The sequence below is a fragment of the Otolemur garnettii genome, unplaced genomic scaffold, assembly GCF_000181295.1.
Source record: "Otolemur garnettii isolate 467f Iridium unplaced genomic scaffold, OtoGar3 scaffold00011, whole genome shotgun sequence".
NCBI lineage: Eukaryota > Metazoa > Chordata > Mammalia > Primates > Galagidae > Otolemur > Otolemur garnettii.
This window is the reverse complement of record NW_003852406.1, coordinates 7,167,608-7,180,186: the sequence shown is the minus strand read 5'-3', so window position 1 is coordinate 7,180,186 and position 12,579 is coordinate 7,167,608. Positions and strand designations below refer to the sequence as shown.

General features: G+C 36.6%; 1 protein-coding gene across 1 annotated transcript in view; it reads right to left on the bottom strand.

The window, feature by feature from the left end:
• The window catches only part of UNC13C (unc-13 homolog C), a 527,267-nt gene that overhangs the window by 115,601 nt on the left and 399,087 nt on the right, over positions 1-12,579 (bottom strand). Inside the window, 3 exon segments of the mRNA XM_003784369.1 lie at positions 1,593-1,736; positions 2,667-2,763; positions 8,288-8,414. Coding sequence (XP_003784417.1) covers positions 1,593-1,736; positions 2,667-2,763; positions 8,288-8,414 — 368 coding nt within the window.

The following is a 12,579-nucleotide window of genomic DNA, read 5'->3' as shown; positions in this document are numbered from 1 at the left end:
TGTCTGGTATCCATATAAGAGGAAATTTGGATGCAGAAGAAAATATCAGACAGGCCACCATCCCGAGAGAGGACGTGAAGAGGGGACAGCAAAAAGACATCCATCTACCAGCTACACGAGAGACCCAGGACAAACCAAACCCGTGGACAACTTATCTTGGATTCTAGTTTTCAGAATTGTGAGAAAATAAATTTCTGTTCACTCAATCTGTGGCATTTTATTATGGTTTCTCTAGCAAACTCATAAAACATCTTAAATATTAAACCATTGTAATTGGGTTTGGGCATTTTCTTATTCCTTAACATGTCAAATATATATATGTGTGTGCGTATAAATTTCTCCTGGTTGTTTACAGTTGGGCTCTACCATTTCAAGTTTTTTGAAGTCAGAGATTATGCTTATTTATGATTTTATCCCTCACGGGGGCTAATACAGTGCACGAGTGAGGCAAACAGTAAGCCCTTGTTGAATGAACAGCTGAAACCTCAGTCATCACTCAACCCACGGAGCCAGACTTATATTTAGATCAGCCAGACACAGAACTGTGTAAGTAGTTTTCCTAAATTACTCTGCTTGTCCTATTGCTAACCCGCATAAAATCCCCCAAATGTTCAGTGTTTCCTAAATCGATGAAAAGATTGGGTCCAATCTTCTGAACAAGAAGAGCAGAGCTCTTCAAGATCTGGGCCATCTTCACTCTCCCAACCCGTCCCACTGCTTCCCCCTAACAGGACGGTTTCTCTCTGCCCCTGCTAGTAGGGCTTAGCTTTACCTGTCCCTCGGATCCTGCTGTTCTATGGTTGAAAACAGCTTTCTAACTCTCCCTTCTTGGGTCTCTATGAGCCCTAGTTTTACCATGAAGCCTCTGTCTATTTCACCTCCCATCATCATCTCTCCTTGTTCTCAATTCAGTATAGATCTCACTATGCTGGAATCTCAATTGTGTCCGTTTTTGTGTCATCTTCCAATTAGTTTATGTCACATGTTCTCGAGTACTACATGAATTTTTTAAGATTTGATGGTCAGAGACTGCTTCTTTTATTTCCCTTGAAATCCTTAGCAAAGTAGCCTTAGATTTTAAAAAAAGGCCTTGAAAAGTTTTCTTGATCAAAATTGATCCGTCAAATATAAAAACTATTTTCACAAAAAAAATTTGAAGGATTCAGATTCCCACTATAGTTATTGGTGGATTCGTAATCAGAAGTCAATTTTCAGGCTTCAAAATCCAAAATACATTTTACAGTACTACAGTGTCTACTAAAACATACTTGTCAATTTGCACATAAAATGCCAAGGGTTACTTTCAGGGAGAAAGTTTCATTTTAGATGGCAATAATATGGCCATCCATGGCATTCTCTTCAATTATAATAAGTGAATGAGTTATCAATGTGAACAACAAGTAGGTTTTTAAGATGAAAAATCCATATCAGAAACATAGGAAGTCCAGTAAATCAGATAACAATCTTAGAAACAACTGAACCTATTAGTATAGAAGAACAAATGAAAATTGGGGTAGTGGTGTTAGATAAGACTGATCCTACAAAACACCAGCAGCACTCGGGCGGGCGGGTACCCCTTCCATTTAACCTACCTTTGCAAATCTTCTCATTAAGTGAGACAATGTTTCAGGATTAGGGCATTCCAGTTTCTTAATAATCTCAAAGCTCTGATTAAGCTGAGCAAAGACGTCCACCACGGAGCAGGAGAAGAGGGCATGATCAGACGTCTGCTGGAACTGAGGGGAGAGGAGGAGAAACCATCCCAATGAGCACATTAGCAGGGGCGTGGGAAGAATCTTCATTATTTCACATATACAACTGAATCTTTCCCAGTAATGAAATGCTTGCCCATGTTACAATTGTTCCTGTCCTTTCCTGGAAAGTGTAGTGAAACTAACATCCACAGGCCAAGCTGCGGCTGACTGGTTTCTACACAGCTGAACTGAGCAACCAGGTCTTTCAGATTTCTCCTTCCCCGGGGACATTAGCACAGCTTAGCAAAACAAGCTCCTTGTGGTCAAGACTTTTGAGAGTTGTTTCCTGGGACTGGGAGGGTGCCTGCTCCTAATCTAGAACAGTTCCAGGGCAACAGAAATGTTTTGTATAAGCCTGTGGAATTTGTAGATTCATATCAATCTGCTCTCAGATTGAGAGCAGAGTAAAGAAGAGTCTTGGGACAAAGGGGTGATTGCTTTTTTGTTGTTGTTGTTAAGACAGAATCTCACTCTGTCACCCTGGATAGAGTATCGTGGTGTCATAGCTCACAGCAGCCTCAAACTCTTGGAGAATCCTCTTGCCTCAGCCTCCCGAGCGGACTACAACTGCCTGCCAGAATGTCCAGCTAGTTTTTCCATTTTTAGTACCGATGGGGTTTCACTCTGCTCAGGCTGAGCTCAGCTCTCAAACTCTTGAGCTCAGGCAATCCACCTGCCTCCGCCTCCTGGAGTGCTAGGATTACAGGTGTGAGCCACCATGCCTGGCCTTGATTTTTGTTTTTTTTTTTTTAAGCAATTCTCTAGGGTACTGACCAGCCCTTTGAAGTGTGTTTTAAATTTATTTTGGTCACTGGGTAATTAAAACAAAACCAAATTAGTAACAGTAAGCCTAACCATTTCCATTAGCATGAAAGCAAGCGACGTGACTGAATTGTGACAATGTAAACTCACTCCATCTTTTTTGTCTCTTCCCAGTGCCCCATGAAGGAACTCCATTGACACATCTTCATTTTCATCTAGCCACTGCATGACAAAAGGTTCAAACCACCTAAAAAAATGAACGATGTTACATACCACAAAGGACATCATTGCATATAATTAACAGGAATGCTGCTCTTATGTGAATGTAATTCAGGATCAAGAATCTTCTTTCATTCCCTTTCTCCAGTTTTGCCCACTTAGAGACCTTCACCTTTACCTCATCAACTATCCCCCAGCCTTTCACTTTCAATCTCTACCTCTCTCTTGGCTCTTCCAAAATTGCCTCAAATAGGCTTCCTTCCCAGCACTCCTCAATTCTCTCTACAATTCAGACTCCTATAAAATGATACCTGCGGTGCTATCTCTTATCATACAATTCCCTTGTTTCTTAATCCCTCACAGTTGAACTTCTAAGTCATTCCCACTAATCTGTAACTGCCCCTGGTTGCTTGCCTCTGACTTTCTAGTTATGATCTAGAATACATTTGCAATTGGTTTTTGTGGGTGATCTAAGTTTCAAAGTTCTTTATTCCATCTGGATGCCCCCATCTAGCAATATTTATTTAGAATACCATCCATTCCCTGCTGCACTGACCTGGTATGTCAATCTGGTAATGACATTGATGTTGTGTAGGTCGGTTTCTGGACTATTTTGTCCCTTTGATTTGTCATGCACTAACAGACCACTCTTTCTGTTAAGTTTTTGATAACTGATAGTATAGTTCTCCAGCCTTTTAAACTTGTTCTTCAAGACTGCCTTGGTTGTCTCTGTCCTGTGCATTTCTATGTGCACTTTTGAATGATCTTGGCTATTTGCACAAAATTACTTTTTCAAATTTTTATAGGAGTGCGTTGAATCTGCAGACCAGTGTGGGCAGATCTACCATTTGTCTAATAATGTTTCTTTTTAGGGACATTGTAGATTTCATTTAGGTCGCCTTAAATTCTCTCTGTAATATTTTATAGCTGCTGGAAAGAGGGGTTGCACATCTTTCATCACATTTATCTGTAGTGATTTTAATGCTATTTAAATTGTATGATTTATATATAATTTTCTAACAGTGGCTGTAGCATAGAAACTCAATAAGCTTTCATATACACTTACTACAATTACTTTAAAATTTTATTAGTTTTCCTGTCGTTCTTTTTGGATTTTACAGATTCAAATTATGTCATCTACAAATACTAATAGCATCATTAATTACTTTCATATTCATTCTGCTTTTCAATTCCTTTCTTATCTTACTGCATTACCAATGACTTTTAGTGCAATGTTAAATAAAAGTGACATTATCAGGTATCAGTCTCATTTTTAATCTTAGAGGGAAGTGTTTAAAATTTTGTCAATAGTAGAATGGTTTTTTAGTTGTATTATTGTTTGGAGGGGGTATTTTATTAGTTAGAAAGATTTTCTTCTTAACTTGCTAAGAAATATTTATAATAAATTGGTATTTTTATTTTATCAAATTATGATTCTATGGCCAGTGTTAGATTGTAGAGATTTTCTCCTTTAGTTTTAAATGTGGTAAACTGCACTAATTGGTTTAAAATGTTTAACCAGGGTAGCACCTGTGGCTCAAAGGGGTAGGGCACTGGCCCCATATGCCGGAGGTGGTGGGTTCAAACCCAGCCCCGGCCAAAAACTGCAAAAAAAACATTAAAATGTTTAATCAATGTCATATTCCAGGAAGAAATTCTCCTTGGCGATGTTATATTAGCCTTTTCATAAATTACTGGAATGTACTGGATAAAATTTCATTTATTTTTTTCAACTATGTTCACAAGAGAAATTGGGTTATTATGATTATTTGTCACATTCTTAATAGATTTTAGTGGCAAGGAAATGATGGCCGCAAGATGGTTTAAGGTATTTTCCTGCCGTCTCTGGAACAATTCTTACAATATTCCTTAAACATTTGCAAGAGCTCTATTGGGGGCCAACTGGGCATGATATTTTATTTGTGACATAATTTTTAATTAAGAACTAAATTTTTAAATAGTTATAAGGTATCCAGAGTTTATATATTTCTTGTTATCAACTTAATGTTCTATTTTTAAAAAATGTGTATATTTTGTCTAAGATACAACTATTAGACTAATATATTAATATTTGTCTCAATGTACTGGCATAAATATTCATTTTTAAAAAATCTTTGTAGAATCTTTATGATGTTCTTTTTTAATGGTAATCTGTGATACCTCCCCCCCATGGCCTTTAATCACATGAAAGTAAAGCTTTTTCTATTTTATCAGTCTTAAAAAAAAAAAAAAACGACAACTTTTTACTAAAATAGCAGAAATAGTTTCTCTTTTTTAAAGTTTTTAATTTTACTTTTAATTACGTTCTTATTGATTATTTTCTTTTTTCTATTTTCTTCTGATTTAATTTTCTGTCTTCAAAATTTCTGTAATAATTACTTTTATTATTGATTTTCTATTCTTTTTTCTTTCATATGTGTTAAAGCTCTATATTTTCCTCTATTTCCCATTGTAGCTGCATTTCACAAGTTTTGATGTGCCACATTTTATTATTACTTAGTTCAAAATATTTATGATTTCCCTATGATTTCTTTTACTAACTCCTGAGTTACTTAGAATGCTCTGCTTAATTTCTATATCTGATGATTTTGTAGTTATCTTCTTGGAGTTGATTTCTGTCTTAACTCCACGGTGGTCCAAGAATATATATAATAAGTGTTTTCAATTCTTTAAAATTTGTATGTTTTATGGCCCAATAGAGGGTCTATTTTGTTATATGCATCATGTGTACCTAATCACAATATGTACTTTCTCATTGCATATAGGGTGGTGAGTGTGTGTATGTAAACAATGCCTGTGAAAAACTGTGGAATCTCTGCATGATCAGGTCTAAAATATAGATATAGGGTTATAGATATCTGTACAGATAGATATCTTCACATGTCTTAATTGTATTGTTCAAACATCTTTGTTCTATTTTTTGTCTGATTCTTCTGCTGAAGAAGTATAATTTCCAAATAGTCATTCAGTCCTATTACCTGATAACCTTTATTTTTTAATGACTATTAGAGATTGCTCATGACAGATTGTAAATCTCTGGTTGATTATGTCTTCCAGAGAGGATTTAAATTTTTTCTTGGAGACAAAACACAAGGAGATCACCTTGATATATACAAGGCAGGGTATTGGCCTGGTCTATTTCTAGTTTGCCTTTATTTCTAGAACAGAACACTTCAAAAGTCTCACTTGACAGCCCAGGACATATATAACATCATTTCTTGCTTAACAGGCCTTGAGCTCTAACATTTTTCCCTCCAGCACTGTGAGACTGCTGAAGTCTCACCTTAGTTTTAAATCTCTCAGTGCCTCCTTTCTACTTGGTTGTTTTTGCCTCAATCTCCACACACGGGCAGCTTAGGAATCACAAATTACCACACGGGAAGCTGCCTACAAGGCCTTGTGCTCCTTCCTCTGTAGTTTTCGCTTCTCTGGAATCTTGGCCTCACAATTCCAAGCAACTTTCACAGCCCCTGATCACTGCTATCTCATTAACTTGAATTTATTTTTTAATTGATAAAGGTATATATTTGCCATGTACGACATACTGTTTTGAAATATGTTTACCTCACGGAATGGCTAAATTGAGTTAATCAACATGTGTCACCTCACATACTTATTTTTTTAATGGTAAGAATGCACAAAATCTGTTGTCTTAGCAACATCTAAGAATACATTAACTATATTTAGTCACTGGATCGTACAATAGATCTCTTGAACAAATTCCTTCTAACTGAAATTTTGTACCCTTGGGCCAACATCTTTATACTCCCTGCCCTATAGTATAGCCTTTTAACTTGTCCCACTGTCCCATTCCTTCTTTTTTTTTTTTTTTTTGAGACAGAGCCTCAAGCTATCCCCCTGGGTAGAGTGCTGTGGCTTCACAGCTCACAGCAACCTCCAACTCCTGAGCTCAAGCGAGTCTCCTGCCTCAGCCTCCCAAGTAGCTGGGACCACAGGCACCCACCACAACGCCTGGCTATTTCTTGGTTGCAGCCGTCATTGTTGTTTGGGGGGTCCGGGCTGGATTCGAACCCGCCACCTTAGGTGTATGTGGCTGGCGCCTTAGCCGCTGGAGCCACAGGTGCCGAGCCCCATTCTTTCTTATATATGTCTATGAGGAAAGTTTTATTAAAGAGCCATTCTATCTCCTCATTACATTGTTCACCACCTTCTAAATCTCTGTCTCCTATTCTGTCTCTTCCACCTCTGGCAATGCCTAATGAAGGTGGTACAAGCTTTACAGCGTTTATTTATAATAATCTAGTTCAAAATTACTTTTCATATATTGCTTTTTAAGATATTAATTTCTACTAATTTTGTGAAAATGAATTTCCCATGGATCAGAACCAATATATTCCTACCTCCATAATTATACTCAGAACTTTTATTTTCACCTTAATGCTTTTCTCTCTTCTCTGGCCATAAGCTGGCCTATTTTTTAAAGACTGTATCAAATGCTCTTCCATTCATCAATACAGTAGGGTGTCCTCCAAATAGGGGTAATGTCTCTCTTCTGTGAAACCTTATAGCACTTTGCTTATGCTCCTTAAAGTAGCACATATTTAATTTTGTCTTGCTTTATCACCATCTTTGAACTTATCAATATCTCCAAGAGCACAAGCTCCTTTCAGGGTCGGGTCTTTATCTTCTTTGTTATTGTCCAACAGCACTTGGCAGAGTGCCTGACATATGGACGAATGGAATAGGATTCTAATACATATCAAGGGCAGAGTATGATACGTGTGATTGTGTGATTACAAACGTCTTTATATAGTAGTATTTTTATAATAACATTGCCTGGTAAGTAATAATTTCTACTTTAAAAGTATAAACTTTTAACATTGTGATAAATTTGAATGAAAGGGAAAATCTGATTATACAGGATCAATCAATAAGTACCATTTTTATTTTTTTTAATTAAACTTATTTCAGGTTAATGTGTGGGTACAAGCAACCAGGTCAAAATATCTGATTATTTATGCACAGTTCGTCTGCTGGTTATGCCGCACACACAAACCTCCCCACCCTCGTGCCCACTCAGTGGGCCCCCAACCCCTCCCTCTTCTTTGTTTCCCCTCCTCCCAGCTTGAATTAAGTTTTTCTTCTATTTGGGCATGTATTGGATTGAGCACCTTATTTTTTATTTATTTATTTTGGTGGTTTTTGGCTGGGGCTGGGTTTGAACCTGCCACCTTGGGCATATGGGGCCGGCACCCTATCTCTTTGAGCCACAGGCACTGCCCCAGCTTTTTTTTTTTTTTAAGTCTGCCTCTAGCACTTTTACAGAAAATAATTTCATCACATGAGCTATATCCTATTATATATTTCTTTGTCTTTAAGCTGAATGTCCAAGTAAGGTATACCTGTAAAAATATAATATAATTCAACTAAATATGGTTTCCAAAGACATGCAAATCTTTTAATGTTAATTTTATAACAGAAATTTCTGCTTTCCAGTGAAAACTATGTGAGGAGATTTTAATGCTGCACCATTCAGGTGTTATTTTACAGGGCTGTGAGGTGTATGTGTGTGTGTGCAAATCACTACTTACAAGGAGTATTCAGGAACAGCATCCTTGAAGGGAGGAAGTTCGCGCACATATTCATTATAAAACCATTTCACTTTGAAATGCAAATTCATATAATCGGTACTTTTGCATAACCGCTGCTTTTCGTGTTCTATAACAGATAAAATCACACATTTAATAAAACTTGGTTTGCCAACAATGCTTCTGTGTTCCAATCTACTGTTATTAGTAGCATGTTCTAAAAGGAAGACAAGAGTATATTAGCAGTAGCGGCAAAAGCAGACCTGAATTTTACAAAATACAAAATAATCAGAGATACTACATCGACCAAGTCAAGCAATAACCCAAAGTGACTTGTTTGTTCCAATGTGTTTTACTGGAAAAGGTGACAAATATGACACAGTTCAAACACAATATTACAATACAATTTTTCTACTTATTTGCAAGCTTTCTTATTTTGACTACTCTTAGCTTAATGCAAAGTGACAAAAAGAATTAAAATTCTAAGCATGGATAAAAAAATGAATCAGTACCCGTAATCACCAATTAATATTGGAAGTATGAATGAATGGACCACATTTCTAACCGAGATATTTATCATGTAAAGAATTAAGACAGTTGAAAAGGAAAGGGAATATCTCTCACCTCTAAGCTATATTATTTTATCTTTACCTTTCAAGTTTAGCTGAATTATTTTGCACTCTAAGGCTTTTTTGATATTTCATGAGCAGGATTTCTTACTATGTGGCTTTTTTTTTTTTTAACTCTTGCTCGTAAAGTATAGCTTAAAACAGTTACTATGATCTGGACATACAGCACTTGGGAATGAAGACAAATAAACATATTACTAAACATGTTCATTACGCTTTTCTCCCCTCATGTTACTATTTTGGCTGATTGTAGCTACAGCTATGAATATAACCACACCCCAAATATCCCTAGCTATATTCGGATTAAAAGTCCTCTCTTAGAAGTTCTGCTTGAGGCCTGTGAGCCTCCTAAGGGTTTTGATTCATAGGAGCCTACACTTTACATGCTAGGCAAAATTCTGAAAATACTAATCGAAGCAATGAGATTATTTTAGATACATTGAGGGCATCCCTGATTTCCAAATCCTGACTAGAGAGGGACTTAAATCCCAAAGGGTAAACACAGGAGAGATGGCAATCTAAATGAAACCTATATCAAACACTTTTAAATTATCTGAACAATGATTAACTTAAGACTGTTTGTAGAACTGGGAGACCAAGAGCAGCACACAGACAATGTACTCAAAAGAGTAACAAACTAACACTTCTAGAACAAACTCCCAAACAAAACTATGAGCAAGGCCATGTTTTGCTTGAGCTCCCTCCAAGTTCATTTGTCTTTTCCCACCATTCAGTGTCAACTTTCTTCCATCCTCTCTCTTTAGAGGGTAGCGTCCCCTCACTTGATAATTTCATGGGCAGACCCTTACCATGCAATCCACCTGGGAACCCAGACCACAGGAGACCCTTGTTCTATGACCTATCCATTTAGAGGGCTTGGGTTATCAATAATACAGATTCAAGAACTGAACACCTCTCAGCCTTCTCTGTTGTGAGGAGTCCCACACTTTGTGCTGGCACACAGAAAGCCAGAACGCTAAACACCTGCTCTGATGATTATGACTCTCTAAGCCCCAGAGAAACATTTTGGACCATCTTTTGTTCTATGTCCTAGAAAAAAAAGGTGCCCAAATGCTACAAGGTCTGCAGGTTGTACCATTGCTGACAACAGAAAGAGATACTGCTTTGAAGGATGCAGAGAAATTTGCACTGTGGACGCACTCAGGTAAGAGAAAGGACAAACTAAGTAACTTTCTAGATTCTTCTGCTGGACAGCAGAAATGAAATAGCTTATTGTATGATAAAGCTCATGAAAATGATCATGAAAATGATAAATCATTTTCAAGCAATGACTAATTTTCTGACTTTGGTTTGGTTCCAGTTTATGCTTCTGCGGGTACTTCTGAATTAATACAGGTGCCCATGATGGCTGGGGACTATTTCACATATGAAATAATTCATAGTATTATAAGTATATGTAAATAAAGCTTGACACTGATTTTTTCCAACCAGATGGCCATGGAATCTTGAATTGTTGGTATTTTTCCTTTATTTTTTAAATCTAGATATGTGAGATTTAATAGAATTTAGCTTTATTTATTAATACCTTAAAATTTATATCAAAGAATAATTCATATTTTGCCTTCATTTTAATGGATGTTTTTGGAAATTTTAGAAGACAATAACTTTTTAAAAACTATATACGAACTATATCTGAGAATGCATGTGGAAATAACTCTAAATTTTAATTTTTGGTACTTTGAATTGTAGCTTTTTATAAAATATATATTCAAATCATATCTGTTTTGCATAAAACATTTCATTTTTTTAATCCTTTAAGACTACATATAAGTTGAGATTGGGTAGTAAAAGAAAATGTGTTAGTGGAGTTCAGAAAAAATGTTTGAAAAGAAAATAGAAACAGAAAAAAATTCAAAGTGAAGGTGTCCTTAAATTTTTAAGACCAGAAAAAAATAAAAGACAGCAGACATCATGTGATTCAGGAAAGATTATATGATCACCACTTTAAAAGGAACACGAAATATTTGAAAATTTTTATGATAACTGCATAATTAATGATTTTGCTGAAATAAAGATAAAAAAATGTATTTACTGGAAGAAAAATATGATTTATGCATATTGATAATTAAATTTTAACTTTGACATGTTTTTTGACTTTTAACATGAAAATCTAACTCCATGTTTTTACCCTGCCACTATGAAGGTCTATTTGTTGAGATAGAAAGATAGAACACATTTGATGTAAGAGTTTACCAGCTTGATTTATAAGTTGTAAATATTTAGATTGATGTTATATGAACCTTACATATGTTCCTGGATCTGCAAATGTTAGGAACAAGTCTGACTTGTTACCTCTTCCAGGAGTATTTGCATATTCACAGGATGCTGAAAGGAAGGGCAATCCGGTTTAATTTAATACCAAAATGTTCACTGTGTAGCAGTGCTAGACCATGTGTGAGGCTTTGGGAATATGTTGTCCTCGTGTTCTCCGATCTGAAGTGCATGGTGCATGAGGAGGAAGGGCGACATGCCTGTTAACAGTTAACTCCATAGGATGTATCAAGTGCCATGACCTACAGAATGTATACGGTGTCTCGTGGAAGAGATCTGAGCAAAGTATCTCAGAATGGAAGAAAAAGTATCCGATGTACTCAACCCTATTATGAAACTAATCTATAGCTATGGTAGGAAAACTGTAACCCAATTTTAGCCCAAGAATACAGGAAAAGGGGAAAGGGAAGGGAGGGGATGGGGGAGGATGGGTGGAGGGAGGGTGATTGGTGGGATCACACCTATGATTTATCCTATAAGGTTACATGTGAATCTTACTAAATGTAGAATGTAAATGACTTAACACAACAACTAAGAAAATGACATGAAGGCTATGTTAACCAGTTGGAGGAAAGTATTCCAAATTGTATATAGTAACAACCCACTGTACCCCATGATAGTATTAATGTACACAGCTATGACTTAATACAAATAAAATAAAATAAATAAATAAAAATGTTACACAATGAGAAATTTAAAAAAATTTAGTCCAACTTTGTGCTAGAAGTGAACAATTCAATAACAAATGATTGTTTGATAGTGATATTTAGGACATGAAGAAGAATTTGTGTCATAGGAAACATATTACATAAAACAACTTCTTTTTCCCACTTAAATGGGATGCTATTTAAGATGTGAATGTGTCTTCTGTGAAATTATATAACTATATGTTTCCAATTAAAACTTTGGGCTTTTTCCTTCTCTCTAGTCATGCTTTTAAAAATTTTGGTGGTAAGTTTGGTGGCAACCTGAATTTTTTCTGTGCCAAGTAAGGAAAGGGTTTGCTAATCCCCGCCCCTTGTAATACAGTGGGCTTGGCATTTTGGAGAGCAGGTAACAGCAAGCTCTGGGCAGTGGCCCAGTTTTTCTGGCAGGACTTTCAGTTCATTCGCTTAACCTGCTTGCACTTCACTTCTCCCTAACTGCAGGAGTTATTCCTTCCCCCTTCATTAGGTGCTTTGATCAGAACTTACAGAACCTCCCCAAACTCATCCTCCACAACCCTGCGTTCCTACAGTCCCATCATTCCTACTGGTCTCCTAGTGACCACCCCACCCCCGACAAAATAGCTCAACCGGCTAAGGCGCCAGCCACGTACACCTAAGGTGGCGGGTTCGAATCCCCAGCCCGGACCCGCCAAACAACAATGACAGC